The 25,127-nt window shown below is 40.4% G+C and overlaps 1 protein-coding gene across 1 annotated transcript; it reads right to left on the reverse strand.

Annotated features, from left to right (window-relative positions):
* Positions 1 to 25,127, reverse strand: BICD2 (BICD cargo adaptor 2; the record flags this gene model as incomplete). Its single annotated transcript, XM_010172622.2, has 6 exons — positions 1 to 1,369; positions 4,557 to 4,767; positions 18,852 to 19,003; positions 20,099 to 21,118; positions 22,082 to 22,534; positions 24,975 to 25,127. Coding segments are annotated over 6 exons (1,995 nt in total), but the record flags the coding sequence as incomplete, so codon positions are not given.

Genomic DNA, 25,127 nt, shown 5'->3' on the forward strand with positions numbered 1-25,127 from the left:
GCTCATTTGTTCAACATGAGTCCATTTGGTTCCCAAAGTGGATTTGGGTTTGTTTAGGTTTGTTGTGTTGTTTTGTTGTTGTTTTTTTTCTATACCCCTGAATTAGCAAGGATTTACATGATGAAATATCATTGACTAACAGAATTTTTTACAATTCCTTGAATATATAATCTCTATAGTAAAGACTACCCATTAAAAATGTGCGAAAGGGGAGTTCACTTTGCACTTATTGCTCCATGTCTTTACTCAATTCCAAAACAGTCGTTCCATTTCTCCTAAGTAACAGGACTTAGACGAAGCTATTCTAAGAGTCTCCCTTAAAATGATTAAAGGCACTACTGGCAATAATTAATGACAGAAAGGTGCTGATACATAACACCCTATCATTGACAACTTTAGAATTTTTCTTTCTAAATGTACCATAATTTGGCACAATAAAATGAAAAAGTAACAAAACAATTCCAATTTGGAATTTAACTGGTATAGTTGTATAAAATTCTGTTAATCAATAATACTTCAACTTCCTAAAACCCAGGAATTCTGGAATTCATAGGTAATACTACTTATTTAATATTTTTCAAGTGCCTATTACTGTTTTAACCAGAGCAAAGTCAAGTTTTCTTCTTGTTACATTGAACTATTCCTAAGAATAATAATACAATATGAAAAAACCCCAGAATTTGAATACCCTGGATTTCTTAATGAATATGGCAGTTAAAAAAAAAAAAAAATCAGTAATTTAAACATATAAAGCTTAATATTTTATAATAATAAAAAAGCTGCTGAAGCACAGCACACAGTTAAGCAGAGCTCCTGTTTTTTTTGTTGAAACTCTTTTTGAATCATAATCTAGAGCCCTCCAAAAATCTCTGCCACATGCTAATGTAGAATTCAAAAATCGCAAGCCCAAATTGGAGAGAGACTATTAGCACAAACCACTGTGTTTATATAAACTTTTCTACAGAAGGAATTAAAGAAGCTAAAGAAAAATATCAAAATATCAAAAGTGCACAGGTTTAACAATCAGATAAAAAATGAGCATCTGCAATGAAATAAGAAATTCCCCCATCCAAACATTTCTAGTAGATCATGAACTAACATGGTGATCAGTACATTTGAAGTAGGTTTCTTCAGCACTTGTAAGTTTTCTTACTGCAGCAGCACTTATAGGTAAAGCTTGTTTGTTTTATAGCTTCAGACATAAAAGGAAAGTTTCAGGTAGTACATAGGAAAAGGTGTTTTCAAAAGTTAGGATCGGGTCAGTGGTTTCCGTTCTTTGTGCAATGGGCTATCACTTTAACCAGAATGAAAGAGGCTAAGAAATGCCGTTGCACTGTTGGAAAGGCCTTCTCCAGGGACTACTCTACAGCTGAAAAATGGAAAAATAAAATAGCATTAGGAAAAAAAAAAAACACTGTTTATTTCTCAATGAAAGAACTGAAAACTTCAAACAACGTGCTGCAAAAGCAGGTTAGTTGGTGGAGGGCGTCCGTTAGATCACTGGGGTAGAAGCAGCCGTTTTAGCTCATAGATGCTTTCCAAGCTGATGAAACAAGGCTTTATGGGTTTAGCCTGGAAGCAATAGCTTTGCAGAAAGAAGGCTTCTTACAAGTACTGAATAAAGCTCTGCTGTTCAAGCACAAGTTCACAGCAAGGAATGTGTAAGAAACATTTCCAGTGGAGCTTTAGGTTCTCCAGAAACATGCAGGTCAGTATAACATGCAAGCCAATGCAAAGACTATCATCCAGAAGAGCCTGTCTCCAGAGGTAGGTGATGGCTTAAGGAATTTTCCATGCCTTATCTCAACCCACTGAAAGTGATAAGAAAGACTGACAGCAAAGAAGTTGTTAATCAAGAATTACAAGACTCAATCTGAAATATCATCTAAAAACACAAATAGTAGGATCATGTCACCTTACCACCATTCCTCATTTCTTTTTATAACAGGTGCTAAAAGAAGAGAAGCCATAACCTTGATGAGCTCAAAGAGCAGTCAGGTTTCTTGGCTTTTTTGATTTTTTAAAGATCCACAGAAATAAATGAAGATGGGAATGACTACTAAGTCTATTGGGCTAATAGCAAAATTGTTCATACTTGGAACTGAAAGTGTGAGCCAAGACTGACAGTAATAGTCACCGTCTCATAACATTGAAATCGTTACAGAAAGTTCCAGTTAATTTGAAAAAACCTCTAACAATGCATTCAAATAGTTTCTTTTTGCCATTAGCATTTTGCAAAAATACTGCCGTTAGAGACACGGAAGCAGTGGAAACTGTATTAAAGCTCCCTACCATAGTGGAAGCAAAACTGTAACTGTTTCTATTGGAGCAAAGGAAGTTAGCACTCAAATGCCTGATTTTACAAAGTATTTTTAAATTACAGTTAATGCAGGAATGAGAAGAATAAAGGCCTTTTGGAAAATTGTGCAGCAAAGAAGAGAAAGCAGGATTGAAAACTGTTAAAAGATGTCTTGCTTCTAAAATATCAAACCTGCTATTTAGCAATATTAAAGCTCAAATTCAGGAGAATTCAGTGTTTTCTAAAAAAAGTAATAACAGACACACAGGGCCTAGTTTCTCAAGCCAGAACTGCTATTTGTTTAAACTTTTCAAGCAGTGATGTTTGAGCAATATATTAGACTTTAATCACTTGGGGGTGTTTTCCCTCCTCTCAATACTGGTAAATGCAATTCTGGCGTTGGACTGTGACGTTCTGATGTTTCCCAGCTTTGCAGCAAGGTTTCTACAATTCCATTTGTTTCAAGTCTCATAGTGTGAATTTAGAAGTCTTCCCCCCCGCCCCCCTTCTAATATCTGGGAAGCCAAAATGCCACGTGGTTTCCCCTCATTGGGAAAACAAGCTGTGCTCCTCATTACCTTCTATTAGCACTGTGTTATCTCCTGACTACTTACAGGTAGAGCGGCAATGCGCGGGACGCGAGCTGCTGATCATCTGTGAGAAATGGGAGTGAGATGAAGCAGTACCACACCAGGAATATTAGAATGGCTTTAGAAAACGTCACTATCAAGCAGACAGCTGTGCAGTCTCGCATTGCTTTTAGTAATACTATAGGTATACAAAATCATTTGAAAGAGTACAAAATGAACAGGGCTTTACATTAAAACAAAGTTTGAGGCTAGGCACTTTAAAACTCTGGTTTAAAGAAAAAAGTGTGCCTTGTTGTGCTCCACAAATTTCCCACAATTTTAGAAACAACATTTTCAATCTTTTTCTCTTATACAGGCACCAATTATGAAGTACACTTTTATATTATCAAGCGTATTGCAATTAAGTGGCTAAAAAGGCCCCTTAAAAGTTCAATAGCAGACAAAGGTTTATTTGTTTTTAAAGATTAATACAGATACTACGCTACTTCATAAATAATTATTAGCAGAATGATGTGGTTCAATTTCCTGTGCCTATAATGTAGAGCCCTGTGAAACGTGCTTGCATAAGGAATGCAATTATCTTTTCTGTATTTAAAAAAAAAGCGTTCAGAGCTCTGAAATACTACCCTATTTAGATTAATACTGAAAGCTGAGAAAAACTGTTTTGTGACTGACAATAATAGACCATAGTCACATTAATTCTACACATATATGTTGTGTGGCTACAGTAATATATAAACCAGATTCTTTCTGTGTTATGCTTGCAAGGAGCAACATGAGACCACAAAGATCCTTTCAGGACGTGACACTTTCCCACAGCATAACTTCTTAAAGTGGAACTGTCTACCAGGTAGGATCCTAATTCTTAAAATTTTAAGTTTTCTATCAGATGGGGTAAATATTGCATATTTTTAATATAAATGTGCAAGTTACTTCTGGTTAACTCTCTGAAGAGAGTGAAGCAGAGTGTAAATAATGTACCTTACTGAGTTTTTTTTCCTAGCTTTTATAGCCTATAAAAGCTTTAGGACTTTGGTCAGTGGTGATACGACAGCAAGTTCTTAATATCTGCTGCAACAGGCAAATTAATTTTGGTTCCAGTTTCAAAATGCTCTGCATTTTCAAGACATACTTTTAATTTTAACATTTGCTTTTCACCACTTCTTAAGCCACAATAACAAGGAAGGTTTTCTGTTTGTTTCTGCCTGTGAAAGCATTTACTGAAGTATGCTGCAACCCTGGAGAAAGGATCACATTTGTGCTATACAAACTACAATTAGTAGCACCAGATATACTATATCAGGTGTACTCTTTTAACACTTACCATAAACAGCAAAACCCATACGTGTTAATTGTGGAAAAAGCTAATTCCCTTCCACTATTAACTTGTTAATAGCATCCCCGTACTTATGAATTAGTTACAGTTCAGACCACCATAATACAATTTGTATTACCTGGTTCAACAACATACTAGTACAAGTCAACTCACTGCGACATTAGATAGTGGGGATTTACGCTGACAGTTACAGCATAAAGTAAGATGCATAATATGATTTTTCTACACACCTGGTCTAGTCACAATAGATTTTATATTTCTCGCTACAAAAAACCTGGTTGTTAAGGACAGACCCTTCAGATCTGTCTCCGCAGGACCGAGTATGACTTACACTAGGGTTACTGCTCTTGGCTTTGGAAGCAGATTTTGTGCGCACCCTTTTGGACTGCTCATGGTCTAGCTCCAGATGTTCCAGGCGCTGGGTCAGTGCCAATTTCTGCTGGATAGCCATCCGAAGCAAGGAGTTCAGAGTCTTCTTCTCATCCTCAGCTGCTGCAAGCTGCCGCTGCATTTCATCCAGCTGTGTGACATATTCGTCACATCTGCAACGAAACAGATCAATCTTTAGCAATCCTGTTTCCATCTATAAAACACGAATCCCTTGTGTCCAGCCGACATTAGCAGAGCGATAGCTTTGCAGTTGCTTGCATACACACTCCTTCAAATAGGAACTTCAACCAAACGTGTAGAAAATCACAATTGCTTTTCACTGAGGTTCGTAAAATCCCACATGCAGCATTTACATTCATGCCTTTCAAGTTGTAGCATAATTAGCAGCATCCTTAGATAATGAAAATATGGAGCCTGATACAAAAAACCTCCTGTCTAAAGATTAGTAGTCCCTCTCTAATGAGTAGACACAATGCAGTCAAATTACTTTTGTCTGTACTTACACAGGGACGACCACAATGGATCTAAGCTTTAGGCTGGAAAGGGAGTCTGAGGGGAACAGCACTCCTGCTGTAAAATGACCATTACTAAAATGGCTGTTAATGCCGTTTGATGAGCACCTGAACTTCCTAGTTTGTCACTTTACACATGGAGGCCAAATAACAAATTTCCAGTGGTGACTGAACAGCATTGTTAAAAATAAGCATCTTTCATCATTCTACTTTGACCTGCGTTGATTCCTGATGTAAAAATTCTATAAACAGTGTTTTATTACTGTTTTCTCTATAGAAAGTGGCCTTTATACAATTGTTTTCACCATTGAAATTAATGTTAAAACAATTAAGCAAAGGACCTAAGTGTCACTGTGAACCCTGCAGGGGAAGCTCTACAAATGCCTCCAAGCTGTTTCATCTGCAGTCAGTTTTACAGAGCTTGGAAGCTACTTAACTTGCACAGTGCATCTTGAACAACAGAAAAAATTAATGTCTTTACATGTAGATGCATATTTACTGCACACAGAAAACCAATTATCTGTATGGGTAGCAAAATAAATATTCATCGGTACCAGCTGGAATTTAAAACAGCCACATCTGTAAAATACAGCTTCTTCATAAAAGCAAAAATACCAGGAGAGAAATTCTTTTTAAAATCAAAATGGAAAAGCCCCTGACTTCAAGGGACATTTATCATCGCTAAGTAATAGAAAGCAGACTGGAAAAAAAAAAATCACAGAATAAAACTGCATTCACATGCAGATTAATCAGCTGTGCTTATACTGTCAGGTCCTGAATTCTGCTCTCCCTGACTTCACACAGCAGGATTAGGCCTATATTCCTAATTATATTTACTTGTGAAGAGAAAAAGGGAAAGAAAAAAATAGAATTTTATTTTTAGTACATATGGAGATTGAACAATAACCCAGAAATCTTGATTTAAAAACCTGCATGAACTACAACTGCAATGTGGCTTAGCACACCAGAAGGGTTTGAGTTCAGGGCTGGTATGTGAGTGGGAATCTGTCCACTCAGATCTCTGTGCATCCTGCTCGTGAGTTCATCACAGTCTCTCTCATACTGTGGAGCACAGCAGAAACCCAGGCTGTGAGGACTTTCCAAAAACAAAACCAGGAACCTTAAACTTGCAGGAAGCCTGGCACCTGCCCTTTTCACAGTTAGATGGACCTTACAAGGCAGAACCAACCCCTGCAGCTCAGTGCATGGCAGACCAAGTGCCAGATCTTACCACAAGCACCAGAGAGGAACACAGACTGAAGTGGCCCTAGGAAGTCTGACAAGATGAAAATAAATCTTGCAGGTGTAACAGTCCTCACCTCTTATGGAAGGTGGGACCAGCTCCCAGATGAGGGCACCGCTGCAGGAATGAGTAGCCCACAGCATCACTGCTAACCCTGTGTCGTGCTGCTCCCCATTGCCACAGAGGTATCTTCTTCACTTGGGGGTGGGGAGCAAGGCAAAGGCTAAAGATTACCGACAGGTCTGAGGGCTGCGGGGTTCCTCTCCAGTTTTCAAACACACTCATGCCATTTGAGGTGAAAAGCACAAGTCTGGTTACATCCCAAGGTACTTTTCTGCTTTTCTTTCTACCCATGCCTCAGGCCTGATTCCTTCAAAGCTCCACCACTGCAAACCAGAGGGATGTCCCAAAAGTGTTACCAATTCCTTGAGGGATGTAATGCAATTGCTTCAGCAAAACTTGATCTGGCACTTGAGTGACGTGTCCTCAATAGCCCTTGTTTCATTCTCAGTATTACCCTTCTGGCAAGAGATTTCGGCAAGGTGAAATTATGGGGAGGTTCTTTCCCAGCTCCTTTCTTGTGAAACAAAACGTATCCACTTTTTTTGTTCAGAACAGGAAGTTAATTTTCAGCTCAGTGAACTGCTGTGTCAAGACCGCTGCAGCCTCTGCACTCATTTGACTTCCTCCAGAGAAGTACTAATCAAAGCACTTCAAAGGCAGAAGGGGCAGATTTCTCCCCTCCCCACATTTAGAAACGAAAGAGATGATGAAAAGAAAGCAAATCCATTGCAGTAAAGCAGAGTAGGGACTTCCCACATGGTCTGGCTAATGTCCTTTAATTCTCTTCTCTAAATGGTTTTGGTATTACTCTGCCGCTTGATCAAACATTGTCGGTTGTGCCAAACCTGAGAGCTGATGGGTGACACAGGCAAATGCTTGTCAGTCTAGAAGGCAGAAAAGTCGTTTGCACATGAGCCAAGCTATAATTAAAGCCTTACTTCTGGCTCCAAAAGGTTATTGTAGCAAGTGGTCATCTCATCAAGCTTTCTATTAGCACAAAGGTTTCAAACACCAAATGACCATCCTTAGAATTTACAAGGCATTCACTATTTCAAATATCTAAACTAGCTTTCCCCTCCCCGCCCCCCCCCTAAAACTCTATGCAGGGAGTTTTTCCTTCCTTTCCAACCAAAAGGAAGCGTTATCAGCAGCATACATGCAGCTGCAGTTCTTACTGTACCTGAATAACTGTTCTCTCCTTATATGAGAGGACTGGGGGGACGCAGGAGTGTTAACTGCTATGACTACAGAATCACAGAATCCCAGAATGGCCTCGATTGGAAAAGCCCTTTAAGCTCATGGAGTCCAACCATGAACCCAACACTGACAAGTCCCCAACTAACCCATGTCCCTCAGCACTGTGTCTACATGACTCTTCAATCCCTCCAGGGATGGGGACTCCACCACTGCCCAGTCATGAATCCTGGACCTGTTTTCCTCATCTTTAAGTCAAATGAAATGATGCAGCCTCAAAACCAAGCCTTCTCCTGGTGCAGGCATGGCTGTCTAGGGTCAGAGGAACACAAGAAAGACATGGACCCACTGGAGCCAGTCCAGAGGAGGCCTCGAGGATGACGCGAGGGCTGGAGCAGCTCTGCTGTGAGGACAGGCTGCGAGAGTTGGGGCTGTTCAGCCTGGAGAAGAGAAGGCTCCGGGGAGATCTTATAGTGGCCTCCCAGTACCTGAAGGGGCTACTAGAAAGCTGGGGAGGGACTTTTCATAAGGGCAACTAATGACAAAACAAGGGGAAATGGGTTTAAGCTGAAAGAGGGGAGGTTTAGATGAGATATTAGGAAGACGTTCTTCACTTTGAGGGAGGTCAGACACTGGAACAGGTTGCCCAGAGGAGCTGTGGCTGCTCCTCCCTGGAAGTGTTGAAGGCCAGGCTGGATGAGGCTTTGAGCAACCTGGTCTAGTGGAAGGTGTCCCTGCTAATGGCAGGGGGGTTGGAACTGGATGAGCTTTAAGGTCCCTTCCAACCCAAACCAGTCTGTGATTCTATGACGCTATATAAAGTACAGTAATTGTTCACTTGAACAGGACAGGTGAGGGTTGAAATGTTTGCCAGAAGTGGATGCAGACGCTGCGTGCACAGGGGGACTGGGATCTGCTCTACTGCCTTTCTTCTTTCCTGCCTTTCACTGACCCCCAGTTTGATTTTCTCAGGGGGGAAAAAGAAAGTGATCCTCCCTAAGCACATAGGAACAATGAGCATCTAGCACTACTTTAGCTCAGTGCACAGCTAGCAGGAGTAGCTTTGTCAGCCTGTTTTTGTAGTATGTGTATCTATATTTTCACAGCTTTGCAGATGTAACAATAAAAGATCCTTCCCTTTTACAATTTCATTTGCCATGTGCTGAGCTACACCCAGCTGTATATTCAATGCAAAAATCATTACAAAGTCAGAATATAAAATGTCTTTGTTTTAAAAACACCTTTGAAAGAAAATAATTGAGCAATCATGCTTTAAAGGACATGAAATTAGCATAAGCCTGTTGTACATTTACATATTCACAGTTTTAAGTGGATAGTGAACAGATGATGCCTATTTTCTTATGACTGGTAATTAACAACAAAAAAAGGAGCTTAAGGAAACAACTAGATTTTTAAAAACATCAGCTAAAAAAACCCGTTCACATAGAGGACATAATTATTCTGAATGTTAAATATAATTATGAGAAAAAAAATCAAAATCCTCTAAAACACTATCTGAAGCCAAATTATTGAAAAATATAACAATGTCTCATTTTCAAAAGATGCGTACCACTACTTCCCACAAATGCCAGCTGTGCCTTATTTCTACATACCATTTTATTTAATCTTTAGCATGTACTATATTTTATAGCTAAATACACTATTGAATCAATATCTGTTCTGGAAAAAAAAGTGATGTAACCAAATGCACCTGGGTATAATTGTAATTCCCCCCCCCAACCCTCTACAATCAATAGGAGGACCATATGACAACCTCCAAGCAAGCAAGACAGATGTGACTGAAGGACGCCTCTTGAGAGAAGCATCAACTATTTTAACTTCTGCCTTGAGGGATTATATTGTCAACCTACATAAGAAATTAAAAAGCACAATTTTTCAGCTTTATTAAAAACTGGGAAACATATTAGTAGAGAAGGAGTTAAAATGACATGTAAACGAGCGTTGACTGCATTTTGCTATAAGGGATATTAGCCACCTGCTATTTCAAACCAAATCTTTACAACAGAAATTAAGGCTGAATTTTGAAACCTTCCCCCCACCTCCCCTTTACCCCAACCCCTGGTGAAAACCAGCTCATCTGTGGAAAAAGTGCCAGTTTTGTACTACTGAAGGAGGAGGAGAGGGAAGAGGATTCTGGCAGTTCATAAAGCTACTGAATCTCCTTTCCTAGGGTGGCCTTCCACCCTGCGTTGTGTGGGAAATGCAGATGAGCTCCACGAGGTACCACAGAGCTGTGCTCCTCAGCACCGAGGGTCAGATTTAGAGCAAGGCTAAACACAACTTGAAGTGGAAGAACAGAGAAGGTTGTTATTAGGACTGACAGCAGAAAACAGGCATGCCTTCAGAAACCAGAACATAACTACGGTCTCACCCAATCTGTCTGAGCTGGTCTTCTCTGAAGGAACTCATACTGGATAGACTTTTGCTTACCCATAAAACCAAATACATTTCACAGAATCATCTAATGTTGTGAGTTGGGAGGGACCCACAAGGATCATCCAGTCCAACTCCTGTCCCTGCACAGGACAAGCCCAACATTCACACCATGTCCCTGAGGGCCTTGGCCAAATGCTGCTGGAATCTTGTCAGGCTTGGTGCCATCAGCACCTCCCTGGGGAGCCTGTTCCAGTGCTCCACCACCCTCTGCCTCAAGAACCTTTTCCTCATGGCCAACCTCACCCTCCCCTGCCACATCTTCCTGCCATTTCCTCTGCTCCTGGCATTCGTTGGTGGCCAGAGAGAAGAGATCAGCGCCTGCCCCTCCTCTGCCCCTTGGCAGGAAGTTCTAGACCCCCAGGAGATCTCTGCTCAGTCTCCTCTTCTCCAGGCTGAACAATCCAAGCGACTTCAGCATCTCCTCACACCCTTCCCCTATAAACCCTTCCCCAATGTTGTGGCCCATGTGGCCCATTTGTTTTTTAAAAAGCTGTTGAAGTGGAGTATAAAAAAAGCTGAACCTCACAGAAGCATGCTCCAGGCAGGCAAGTTTGCTGTGTGCACTAGTCCAAATGCAGCTGCACCAGAGCTTGCACAGACCTGACTGCAGGACCAGGGCCCTCTTGCTAGGTCAGCATCTTTCAGGCATTTTTAGGAAGTATACTAAGCCCATCTTTTGCCTTGGTTTGCGCAGTGGTAAACTGTGCAGATCCAAACTCCAGTAATGTGTTCTTCAAGAATCCCCAAAGAACAAAATAAAGCACAAATCCTGAAGAAGGCAAAATAAAGAACCACAGAATCACAGAATGGTAGGGGTTGGAAGGAACCTCAGGGAATACCCCAGAGTTAGTCAGTTTAGGATTACAGAGAAGGAAATTCAAGAAAATACCTAGGGAAACTTTAGCTAATTGCTAATTTGTAATTACTTACTCAATACCCTGCACTGAAATCTGAGTTGTGTATTTGAAAGGAATAAATGCTGTGGCCTTTATTTGTATAAACCATTGTGATTTTCTCTAAGAATGGAGAATAGTTTATAACCAGCTATAGTTTTCCAGAAGGTTTATAATCGGCCATGTGTAATCAATGTCCATCAGTAAGAGCTATTAAAGAAAGTAATCAGACCACAAATCTCGCTTGTAGTTGGAAACATATGGGAAGAACTATCATCTGCACTGAGAGGGAACAACCAGCCCCACACTGCTGGACACTACAGCTCTTCTAAATTTCCACCAATAAAAACTGTCAAGGAGAGATCACAAACCTTTATGGCAAATTCCCTCCTCCTAGAATTCAAAAGAAAACTTCTTTTTCATATTTAAAGGTTGAAATTAAGACTCCTCTGCCACTCGACCAGAAATAATTTTAAAGCTATCACACAGGCAGGATATTTTTCACAGCTCTTCATTGAAGGGGGTAGCAACAGGTAGAGGATCTAAACTCTCCATCCCTCTTGATCCTACACAACTGAAGGTCTGCACATGCTTTGTTTTCTTACAGACTATCAGCTCTGACTGATAGTCTGTAACTCATGTTACTTGCCAAATGAAACCAAGACTTGCCTATCTAAAAGACTACAGATACAAATAACTGCTGCTACAGTAGTCTCCCATATTAGGGACTTAAAAGTAGCTCACTTTCCATTTTTATTAAAAACAAAAGGGCAGACAAGCTACATAACAAGAGCTGGTATTGTCTTTACTCTGAATATTTCTATGGCACCACTATTATATCAGAGGACCACCTCCTGTGTTTTACTCTCCTTAACAGCAGGCATTCAAGCAAAGCACCAAGGCACACAGGAACTAGCGGTGTGGACACAGCTTCTTTGAAAAGCACCTGGGAGAAGAGTGCCAACTCACTGTCGCAACCCAGGACGTCCAGGGGGGCACCCAGTCCAAGGCTGAGTCTCAATATATCCAGCATTACTTGTAGTAGAGGTTTCAACTGGCAGGCACATTTCAAGTCTAGGGAAGGGACATCAGTCTTACAAACCAGACTATGCACAAGACACCACTCATGTCTTTTTGTGCACGGCTCTAAGACAGTCAAATGCCTGTGTCCTGCCTGGACGTCTCCCTGCTTTCACGTGGGTGCTGGCAGCCCAGACATTTTTCTCTCCAGACATCATTCATCACCTCTAGATCTAGCAGCAGGAACATGAGGCAAATGCTGTTACTCCTGTCTGGGAATCCCATTCTGGAAATTTTCAAAGTCACATTTTCTGTGTCTGGCTCCTCTGAGCATTTATCCTATGGGATATTTTTAGAGAAGTTGAATACTTCTACTGTGTGGAGTGCAGTATGAAGACTCCAACTTTAGCTATAGTGCTCAATTCTGTAAGGACTGCACTGTTCTCTGCATGAATTTAAACTCTTTTATACTCTGCAGGCCTTTGATGTCCGTAACACAAGAACATTTTCCCAAATGCTTTGGATTCTTGGAAAACTGACAGAGCTTGTATGATTCTGAACTGGCATAAGTATTCATTTGAAACACCTCTTCTCCATTAATGAACAACAGCTAGCTGCTAGTTTCTTGTGTGTAAACATGGGTTTGTTTCTTTATCACAAGCACTATCTTGTAATTTTATTCTCATGTTACATGCTGTCAGTCTTTCCACTGTGTTCTAACACTTGCCACTTGTCCCCTTGCTGACTTGTTGCAGTTTGTCTCTCCCTTTATTCACAGTTTCTGAAACACTGGAACATGGGGATATCCATTATTTACATGTAGGCATATTTGTTCTCTGCTTTTCAAAGCCTTCTGCTTCTGCTAGATTTATTTATTACTGTTTTATCTTTTAAGAGGGATGAGAAATGTCTGTTCTCTTACTATCCTTGCTTGTTTTCAGGCTCCAGAAAATAAACCAAAAATATATAAGCAGGAAAGTTGAGAAATCTATGTCTTTAAGCAGTGGAGTGAAGATGTACCCTAAATCACTTCTCAGAGCCTGTTTAAGTCTGTCAGGGTTTATTAGGACATACACAACTTCATATAATGGTTGGTTTTATTGCCTGAACCTGAGCAAATAAGCCAGCAAGGAACCAGCCTGGCTGATTTTAACCTGATTTAGTCCATCTACCACAAAAGTTTGGCTGTAACCTGTCACACAGTAGGTACTTTTAGAGAAAAGAGATTATGGTGCCCTTCCATGAGTGCACAGTACTTAACATGCAAGTTAAAAAGACAAGGAACTTGCAGGCTATATCAAAAGACAGAAAACCAGCAGAAAAATAACACAGGGGAGAGAACAGTGAAAAAACATGTTGTACTTTGCACACTGGTTCTGCCATTTTCTATATTAAGTAGAATTTTGGAAGGATGCTTACTCAAATTCTAGCAAATAAAACTCCAGGAAGAGACTAGTATAAGAAAATAAAATAACCTTTGCTGTTTCAAATGCAAAATTGTGTTTGAACTCTCTTCCTGTGCAATCTATGACAAGCTTTTCTCAGCACATTCTTTTCTTGGCCGTGAAGTGATGGCCACACTGTCCTCCTGCTCTTCATCTAACCATCCTTTAAGGACTTTAACCTGAATTGTTAGTCGATGAATCTGTGTACCTGTGCTTTGTTATCACTTGCAGTGTACTCTGGAAACTGCAAATTCAGAGGTGTTCGTCAAACAACTTCCTCACTGAAAAGTTAAGCTAAACAAACCTCAAGCTTAAATTCCAAGCTAGATTTTTCTCATCTGTTTTGATACAGTATTGTTTTTCCCCTGTAATAAATTTTAAGAAACCTGAGCTCTAATTTGCTTGCAAATTTGAATGACAAATTACTGTTAGACAATCTAGAAACATATCTTGACCCACTAGATGAGGAAACCATGCTTCACTCCCACCCCAAATCATTAGAAAACAGGACATTCTCACTTCAAGCTTCCTCAAAGCACCTGGGAGAAGTTATTTGTCTAGCAAAGAAAGGAATCAGTCTTTTTTCTGACAATATTTTAGAGGAAGATGAATTCATCTCGTATTTACTACTAACCGCCCCCCTCACATTTAAGTAGGGATGTATATTGTTCTGTATAAAAAAAAGAAATCTTTCATTTTTCTTATCCTTCTAAATGAGAGTTAAAGAGAAAAATTTAAGCCTGCCATTAAATATTTTTGGAGGTTAAATATATTTGCTCCTGGCTCCATGCTCCCTATGCACCACTCTGAAGTGACCTGCATATCACCAGCGGCATCTACCTCTTGTCTGAGAACTCCTGTTCTCACTCGCTGCTTTTTCCTTACTTGGTGCTGTTAACAGAGGGCATTGGTCACATTAAACTCAAAAGATACTCAACAAACACCGTGAAAGTAGCCCCAGGATTCATATATACTTGAACAAAGACCTGAGCGAAATATGTCCTGCAAATATGTGCTCTTTATACTTTTTTGTTACAGAGATGCAGTTAAAACTCAGAGACAGTTCAAACTCTGAACACTGCATTTTAAAGACCTATTCTGCCTTGTGGAAATTTCCATTGAAGAGTTTATTTGAAAACAAACTAGTTATTAGTTTATACTGTATAAGGCAAAAATTCTAACATGAGTGGTTTGTGTGAAGCCATATTTTCTTTTTCCAATTTGCAGGGAATTATTCTTGAAAATACAGAACATACCCACTCCAGATATGATTGCAGTTCAATGTTGCAAGTGTATTGTAAAAGTGGCTGCTTTCTTTACAGTGTTCAATCTCATCATGTGAATTCAAGCTATTCTGGTTTAAATTCCTAAATAAATACATTCATAACCACCTCAAAACAGTAACCATAGTAGCGCATTTTGTACAATGAATTTTGAGAGAGATTATTTTGGGAAATATTCTTTCAAACAGCCAGATAGCACATAAAGTACAGGAGACAGATGGTATTCATAAAGAAAAAGAAGTACCATTTCACATCTTGTAATGAAGCTGAAGGCTGCACCCTAATGAGCACTTACTGCATCACTGTCAGGCCTGTTCATTGACACCGCGCAGCACCCAAACTGCCTGGTAGCAAGTGCAAACCTACTTGACAAAGTAAAACAAAAAGATGTTCAGCTTCTCTTCAGATCTTAAATGCAGAAGTGATTGCACCTTTTTTTTTCTGAAGAGAGGGTTTATTAATGAAACATAAAAGGTTTCATTGTAATACACTGATACATAAACACCTATTACAGTCTAATTAAGCAGATAAATTCCATTTTCAGTTCTACAGGGGAGATTTTAAACTGGCTTCCAGTTTTTTCAGTCTGTTTGTACACACAATAGGGATAGGTGTGTTGATTAAGAAAATCTGGACTTCAACAGGACAGCTATTGCATGTACATCTACAGTACATTATGCATATCTTGATTTATTCCTTTGCGTGACAGCCTAACTTTAGGCATACAGTGTTGTTCTAGAGTGCTGCAGCAGTCCCTCTGTGCTGCAAGCTGTTAATCTGTGTTTTGCAAGCCTGCCTTTGTCTCCAGGCTGAGGTCTTACTGTATTTTCATTACTTATTAAAAATAGCTTGTAGTATTGTAAATTAGTGGGATTAACCTACTTTAAAAAGGGAAATTAGGTCAGTTACTGTATTCATACCCAGCCTTCATCTCTCACATATTGTTATAGCTCTCTTGCATCCTACAAAATGGGCAGTTCCCTGTGGGAAATACAGATCTGTGTGCAGCAGTTTGCTTCATCCCACACTCGAACGCAACACAGAAACAAACCGGGCGGGGTAAAGGCCCCACTGCTTGTTATTGGTCTCTGCTGATACAAACCTCTTGGCCAGAAAAGAAACAGGACTTACTGTAGACTGCTAAGAGGTGCTCCGTTAGCAGGTTGTTTGCGACGGTGAAGACCAAGTGGGCTGTTACATACTTCTGATACTTGAAACACACCTAAAAACCAGACTCCAAAACAGTTTTTGAGGTTATCTTCACCAAAGCACCTAGGAACACCCCTTCCAAACCTACATTACCTGACACAAGAGACTTAGATGAAACAACCACTGGCACTCGGCCAACCACCAAGCTACTAATCCTCTCTGACCAGAGATCAGGGAGGGAAGGGGTGACTGTACTCTACCTGCAGTAATAGGTCTTGATGGCTATTGTGGCATCTGAAACACTGGGCACACTGGGAGAAAGAAGCAATTCTTCATGCTCTGTGCAGCTGCTGCTGTCTCAGGCTAGGGGCAAAATACAAGGCACAGCCACTTATCTGTCATGCAATGATCAGGAATGCAAGTGCTCACAACATGAAAGGCTCAGCAGACCATGGCTCCACTCACTCCGTCCTCAGCTTTTCCTTTGCTCTTGGCCCCTTGGCCCCTTATTTTTTTCACTACAGTTACTAAGTACAGCATACGTTCAGAAACTACAATTGTTCCTTTAGGTAGGGGAGTCTGTAGTGCATCACCAAACAGAGCTTGTTCTACCAAGTCCCCATGAGAGCTCCAGGACAGAGCTCTTAAGTCTGTTGCTTTCAGAAAAACTTTTATTCTTCCTCCAATTTCCCCCTGACAAGGAATCCTCATTATTGTCTTCCCAGTGAAAGAACGAGAGTGACCTCTAGTACACCAAGAGAAATGCAGAGAGAGAGAATTACCCCTCTGGCATTTCTCTGACAACTCCCCCTCTCCAAACCAATTCACAGTCACTCTCTCACTTTCACACTGGGGCAGGAAAATCAACATGGAGGGAAAACATACTGCAGTGACATGCAATTCAGACAGCCAGATATCTGCATCTAGGAAAAATAACTAAAAGATAACAGTATGCTGCTTCTCTTTCCCCTCAGCTTCAAGCCGATCTACAACTAAACAGAGATTGCAATTTCTGTATATTAATTACACTCCTGAAAAGGAGAGAGAGGGGAAAGAAATCCAGACTGCACGGGGCATTCCTTTCTCTAGCATAATGAGCTGCCACAATGCAACCTTCAGCATTCCTTGGTATCCATTTCTCCTTTCCATGCTTCCCCACATACACAGATATTGCTGAGAAAGGCTGACTCACCAGGGAGCCTAAGATTACTCAAGGAACACGAGAGCTGCTGCAGAACCACCCCCACAAAAGAGGATACAGAAAAGCCTCAGGAATCCTCATAAGCACCCTCATGATTCCTTACTAGGATACTGTTTAGCAGATGACAAAGAAAACCCCTTCTGTTGGTTTTTTTGGGGGGGTTTTTTGTGGGTGTTTTTTGGGGGGTTTTTTTGGTGTGGGGTTGTTGTTGTTGTCATTTGAAACTGTCCAAAAAAAGCAGAATCACATAATTCTGGGGGTTGGAAGGGACCTCAGGAGATCATCCAGTCCAACCCCCCTGCCAAAGCAGGTTCACCCAGAGCAGGTTGCACAGGAAAGTGTCCAGGTGGGTTTGAACATCTCCAGAGATGGAGACTCCACACCCTCTCTGGGCAGCCTGTCCCAGGGCTCTGGCACCCTCACAGGAAAGAAGTTTTTCCTCATGTTTAAGTGGAACCTCCTGTGTTCCAATTCGTGCCCATTGCCCCTTGTCCTATTGCTGGCCACCACTGGAAAGAGTCTGGTCCCATCCTCTTGCCACCGCCCTTTAGATATTTATAAATACTGATTATGTCTCCTCTCAGGCTGCTCTTCTCCAGGCTGAACAGTCCCAGCTCTCTCAGACACTCCTCGTAAGGCAGACGCTCCAGGCTCCTCATCAGCTTTGTGGCCTCCACTGGACTCTCTCCAGAAGTTCCCTGTCCCTCTTGAACTGGGGAGCCCAGAACCGGACACAACACTCCAGATGTGGCCTCACCAGGGCAGAGTAGAGGGGAGGAGAACCTCTCTTGATCTGCTGGCCATGCTCTTCTGAGTGCACCCCTGGAGACCATTGGCCTTCTTGAATGAAGGAGCATATAGCACATACAGACTCTCCCAGCCCCTTGGGTTAGCTTAAGTGTCTAGGTGCCATTAAACAGCATCCTTTACAGCCTGTCTTCTCCATCTTCTTTAAACAAATCATGGAATACACAGGGAAACGAACATTGCCAGGGGTGTCCCTCTGAATCCCACCAAGCTGGGACTGACAACTTTTAGATAAAGCTTTTGCTTTTCCTGTTTTCCAGGATCATCTCTACACAGGAGCCACTGAAAATCCCTTAACTATGAAGCAGATCTGGATTTTGTAATATGATGTTGTTGCCTCAACATTCCCCAAAAGAAATGCATAGAATCAAAGAAATCAATGACAGCAGCAGTAAGCAACATGCAGATTAAAATAGCATTTATCGCTTCTACAGCACGTGATATGTCAGCGGGCATTTTTTGCCTGTTCACACCACAAAGCACAACAAAGAAGGAGAAGAAAGTTCCAAAGACATATGCAAGCCAAATCAGCTAACACAGGTAAATTAAATGACCAATATACCAACTGCAGGGTGGACAACCTAAGAATAATAAGATATTTGCTACATTTTTACTTTTTTCTAGATCATTGCAGGTCAACCAGAGTCACATCTTCATTGAATAATCAACACTCATTTTGCATTGTGAAATGTCATTCCTCCTCAGGGTTAACGGCTTCAAGAACCAGGGATAATCTTGTACCCGGATTAAATAAATACTGCCACAAAAACTTCTTGTTTTGTAGCAACATACTACATCCCTGGCGTTTTCCTTATCAATCAGAACATATCACAGACATATGCTGTAAGCAATGAATTTGGAAAAAGGCACCACACCTGCCACTTTCTGCCTGGGTAGGTGTGCAGGATGCTCAGCTCTGCCTCTACACAAACAAGGAATGACATTTTGCAGAGTTCGTATGTTCTTTACCTTGTAGCAAACATCGCTCTCAGGGAAGAGAAGGTAGCAGCATCTTCTTTCAAAGCCTTCAGCTCATTTCGCAGCTTCATCATTGTCTCCGTAACCATAGCTTTCTCATTTTCATACTTGCTTTTTAAGTTGGCAAGGGCTACCTCCGCAGTCTATTGTTTATCAAGAAGAACAGAAATGTACTAGTTAATTAAAAGTCTTCACAAAGTGGCTGGCTAAGAGATTTCTAATCACTATTCACAGAATGAAACATTTACTTTGTACTGGAATGTTAAGCCTCTAGCCTCTATTTTCTTATACAAATTAAATAAAATTTCATTTTTGAACACTGGAAACAGATCAGACATATGGGTCTCCCATTCCCATTAACCACGCAGCAGCATTTAGGAAGTTACAGAATATGCACTTAGTGACACCTATCTCCAACTGCTAAAAGAAATTTAACTTTACACATTTCAACACAAAGAACAAGTCTATTCAGTATCTCTGTATTTAAACACATTCATCAATTGCTTGCGCAGTTCTCTAACCCTTACAGTGTTTTGTCTCTCTTACATTTTGGCACACCTTATTAAAATGTGCAGAAGAAAACTGAAAGCATGTATATATTTCTTAAACAACACCATACTTTTTTGAAGACAACTTCAATTTGCATTATGTTAACTTTAGAGGAGGCAATGCAGCATGTCATATGGTGTCTTAATGGCAGTTATTTTAATCTACTGCACTGCTAATGTGTATTGCATGGCACAGCCCAATCCCCAAAGACTAATTTTACTTTTCACCTCTGTTATTTTGACCATATTCTTATACCACATCCTCATCTCGGAAGGCTTTCTTTTATTTTGCAATTTGAGGAGAGTAGGTAAGTTTAAGAACTCTTAAGGGTAATGACTAGAACTCTTTCAACTAGAAAATAAGGTTTACGTGTTAATTTTAAGTGTCTTACATTAAATATAATCTGATATAATTCAGACAGGCAGAAGACTGAAACTACCTTAAGCTTAATAAAAATTCTCATGAATATGTGACAAATCAGTTAAAGCCCCAGCATTCAGCTTTACAGTAGGACAGCTGTGTGCCTCTAATGAAAGAACCTGCTTCAGCCTTGTACCAAACAAGTATCAGCAACAAAAGCCCCACTGAGTTGAGGGTATGGCACTACAACCTCAGCGATAAATACTCCTGTGTTTACGATCTGATTCCCTGACAACACCATAACCCTCACATCTGTAAGACGTGGTTACCTGTTTGTTGGCCTTCAGCACAGTTCTGAGAGTTGCTATCTGTTCTCTCTTGGTGCTCAGCAGGGACTTCAGCTTCAGGATTTCCTCCATGAGAGCTTCTTTGTCTTTATCCACCACTGGCCCAAGTTCTTGAGTGGCAACACGCTGCCTGGACAACTCAGTGGTTCTGTCCACAGCAGCTTGCAGGTGTTTGATCTGATCTCGGATTATAGCAATCAAGTTGTAAATGTTCATTGGTTCCTTCCGAGGATCTGACACAGGAGATGGCAGAGATGACACTGGAGACGGGCTGCTGTCACCACTTCCACTCTCTGCCTTTCCTAGCTCTATAGTTAACAGCCCTTTAGAAAGAAGAATGGGAGATCTTCTTCCCTTGGTCTCTGGACTATTGCGTCCACCTTTACCTTCCTTGTAGTAATCCAGCATCACTCTGTTTGGAGTTTCATTGTTGCACATGCAGACATGGTGGTATAAATTGGCCAGTTCTTCACTGAAGGTGACCAGCTCATCTTGGGCCACACTGAGGCTGCCCTGTGTTTCTCCAGCAACATCACTGACTTTCTTCAGCTCCTTCTCCAGTCTGGCCACTTGTTCTCTATCGTGCCTACTGGATTTTTCTAGTGAGGTGATCTTCTCAGTGAGAGCTTGGCTCTCAGTCTCATATCTGCTCTTCTCTTCCTCATACTTAGACTCACACTCTTTGTATTTGGCCTTAAGATTTTTAAGCTCTTCTTTTAGGTCAGTAATCTCTGCCACAGCCACTTTGTACTTGCACTCCAGAATCTCTGGTCCATTGATGTCAACTTCATAATAGTCTCCATCTTCATGGCTGTCTCGGTCCTTCTCATTGTCCAGGGCAGACTGACGTTCCTTGCTGACTTGGAGCTTCTTCATTGCATTCAGGTTTTCTGTGAGTCTGCCAACTTTCTCATGCTGCTCTGAGAGGGCACCCCGTGTATTTTCCAGCTGCTTCTGAGATTCCTGTAGCGTGGTTAACAAGTTCACCTTTTCTCTTTCCATCTGAAATGCATGAACATAGACAACCACGTAAAGGAAACTGTATCACTTAAGTGGTTTTGTTATAAGAGGCAGCAACTTAGTCAAGGTCCATATGGTTACAGAAATCCAATCACTTGCACATTATGGAAAAGGCTATTGAATTTACTCTAAAACTATCTCAAGCACAGTATTCCTTGCCAATTGTTTCTCATTTCCACTCCAAAATGCACATTTTTATTCATTTCTTCCATAGCTGATGGTCTCATTGTGAAAACATCCTTTCAGCTGGACATAAACTGAAGTTTACAGTTACCTTGCAAATTATCAAGTAAATATTAGAAAACATGCAGCTACTCTATAGTGGAACCTTGGACCTTGATGAAAGACTCAGAAATACTGAAACTTCTAAAGTTTCTCCTCTGAAAGTTCTCATTTTGAAAAAAAAACAGCAATTTTTTCCACAAAGGCTTTTTCTCATAGAACACTTCAAAAAAATGCTTGACAAAATAACTTTTTAAAACATTTATGTACAAAAATATGTATGTTGTTTCAAAGTCTCCGAGCTCCCAATAGCACAAATATAACACAGAAATGCTTGGTACTGATTAAAACTTCATGTTCCTCAAATTAATTACAGAAAATAGTTACGGTGTACAAAACTCCTTTTCATGAAGATGACTGGAAAAAACATTAATTTTTGAACAAAATACTGTCTTTCTCACTAGTGACATAATGAAGTAGACAGAGCATGTATGCACAGAAGATGCATCAAAACTTTCCTCCAGACGTAGGATATGATTGCTACCTGTGGCTGGCTCTTCACTGACAAACATTTAACATCCTCGAATTCTAAATCAATTGGAACCTTTACAAATATAGTTCATACTGTTCGGTGGCCACGTGCGATACTGCAAAGACTGAAATAACAACCCAACTAAACTCTAGCAGCTATTTGGAAGTACACGGCTGTTAAAACCGATTTACCTGTACAAGCTGTTGCTTCAGCTTCTGGATTTCAGAAATGTTTAATTCACTCAGAAGATCTGAAACCAGACTTGGTGCTGGAGGGAAGCTTTCATTTTTCTTGGGCGTTGATGTACTATTCTTGCCGTTGCTGAGTTTGCTGAGGCAGTTTTGTTCAAATCCATTCATGATTTCATCGTTATTGGGCTCTGTGGCTTCCTCGCTGAACTTCAGACCATCCAAAGAGATGTTCAGGTGGCTGTTGTACATAGAGTCATTGATGTTCATGTAGTGAGAGAGCTCCTTACGAAGATTGTTCTTCTGCTCCCGTTCTGTCTTCAGTGTCTCTAAGGCCTCCTCAAGCTGGCGTTCGGAGATCTCCTTCAGCCGTATGGCATCTTCTAGCTGGCTGTTGAGAAATTCTGTTTCCTCTTCGAGCCTTTTGATTTCGTGCTTCAGGCCTTCAAACTCCACCTGGAGATAGACAAATGGAGGGGAAAAAAAAACCCTAATGAAAATGTCTGCCTGTGAGACACCAAGTAATTTTACTTTTGAATGTTTGATTTCAATAAATATGATGAGAATAGAATAATTTTTTTAGTTCTAGTTTTGGCACTATGACCGTAAACATTGCTTACATAATTTACCTTCACAGAGACCATGGAATAAAATTTCTAAGCAAACTGTCAAATGAGCTGATCTATTCCATCTTAATTAAGACAGGTGGGAGATACAGTGTATGATACAGAGGCATTACAAAACAGAGTTTCCTAGCGCATTATGCAAATTCTTTCTCTGTTTGATTAACAAATTCCCTGGCCAACCTTCCCACACACTTAAGCTCAACATTTCCAAACGCAGCATGACAAAGCTGTGCTTCTGACACTCTGCTGTGCTGCTGTTAGAATATGCCACTGGGCTTTAAAACTGTTGAGATGCACCTAGCAATCAAACTCTGCTTTTATACATTCAAAAGAAAATGTTTTATCATTTCTGTCATCATCATTTCAGCACATCTTGAGAGTGCTACCATTCAGACGTATAATGCTGCTACATGAAATCTGATGGCATGTTATAAGTTTTTACCTGTGAAACTGCATTTTTTTAAACCACTCTTACACTGAAATTATGAACACCACGCATTAGCGTAAAATTTTGAATCCCTTGGGGAAAAAAAAAAAAAGAAAAAAGCCTAAAGAAAATCTTTTCCTTACCTTGAAAGAAAGGAAAACATACCACGTGATATATGACCCTATTTATTTTTGCCAACTGCTAAGTGAATTTTAGTTGCCAACATACATCAGTCTGGTAGTGCTGAACCACACCTTATTTAAAAACCAGGAATCAATCATGCTAATTCAGTTTTGCAAGTTAAGCCTGGGAAAATATGATGGCTTCTTCTAGTTATGTCAGTGGGATAATTAAAGCTTAATAAAATTCATCAAGGAGGATTAGGACAAGGCAGAAAATGAAATAATCCATTGCCATTAAAAGAATTAGCTCTTGGTTTTATATGTCGGCTGAGCTCAAATGTTTAAGATTGCAGTCTATTTTCAAAGGTTCCAGAATACAGACGAAGTAGTCTGTAATTACTAGTAACTGACAAGATAGCATCTGAGGTTAAACTTGGCTCAGCCCAGAATGACAGCATTCTTGAATATTGTTATTTTAGAATGTGAACATGAAGCTGGGAACTTTCACTTGCTCCTCTGAAAACCATGAATGAAACAAAAAACAGTAAAAAAAAAAAAAAGTAACCAACTACATAGATTGGATTTTACCAGATCACTCTCTCTGCCAGTCTGTATCTAGAGCATAATAGCCCCTTCATCCCTACCACATGATGTCAGGGCACCCAAACCAGCATAATTAAACCAAATATACTCAGGTAAGATCAGGTCCAACCTGGAATTCCCTTTTGGGCACACCAGTGAGGCCAAAGTGATACACACTGGCAAGGAGTTTCACCTGGAGCTAAATGAAATACTTTCAATATCCCAAATACCTCACTTGGCAGGGCAGTTTCATCCAGAACACCGAAGGAGATCTGAAGCAAATCCTCACAAGCTTTTGCTATGTGCTCTCTACAATAGATAGCATTAACACTACTGTTTTCTTCGTGAGTTTTTATTTCAGGAATATTATACCATTTTCTCAAGTGAACTTTGAGTTTTATTTACACAATGAGACTGGCAGGTACCTGAAGAATAAAAATAGCAAGTCCCCAAATGATAGATGAAGATAAGTGAACCGTGCCAAAGACCACGTCTAATCTAATTGCCTTTGTGAATGATAACTGAGGAAAATTCTTAAGTTGTTCCAAAAAGTTTTCTAAAATTCAGAAAATAGCTGGAACTGTGCAATTAAATGTGGCTTTTCAGATGAGCAGTTACATAGGTCTGACAGTAACAGTCATCTATATTTAATGAAAGTAGAAGAGAGGAGTACAGAACTTGAGAGATAATGTAAGCGCTAAGTAGCAATAAAAACAAATGTTCAGAAATACACCCAATTACAGATACTGTAGAAAAGGACGGATGGATGGATGGATGGATGGATGGATGGATGGATGGATGGATGGAGAGTATTGCAAAGAGACATTGTAGCAAAATAACTGAACCAAGTAACAAAGCAGACTGGTAGAGACTTCACTTCCATCAAAGAGAGAGAAGGCAATGGAAGGACTTGGAGGTCAAAGCAGAAGCAATAAAGTCTTACAACTGTGTGTAAACAGAGTCAGAAAGGATGTAAACATTTTGGGACAACTCTTGGTACTAAAAAACAGAGCTTATAGTCTCAAAAGCAGTACAAACATAGAAAAGAAGTGGTTGGATGTTCAAACGAGGCAGAACCATGCCATAACAGGAATTAACTGGTGCTACCAAAGCAATGCTCACTATTTTGAAAAACTTGCCTGATTTTGCTTCAGGACAGACACTTGTTTCTGGAGACAGATGTTTTCCTCTTCGAGCTCAGTGTAGTCTTGCAGCAAACGTGCTTCTCGGAATTTATATTCTTTAATATCATCTCGCAGACGGGCCCTTTGGATCTCCACATTCTGATTGAC

Source organism: Antrostomus carolinensis, unplaced genomic scaffold (genome assembly GCF_000700745.2).
Source record: "Antrostomus carolinensis isolate BGI_N321 unplaced genomic scaffold, ASM70074v2 scaffold13637, whole genome shotgun sequence".
NCBI classification, from domain to species: domain Eukaryota; kingdom Metazoa; phylum Chordata; class Aves; order Caprimulgiformes; family Caprimulgidae; genus Antrostomus; species Antrostomus carolinensis.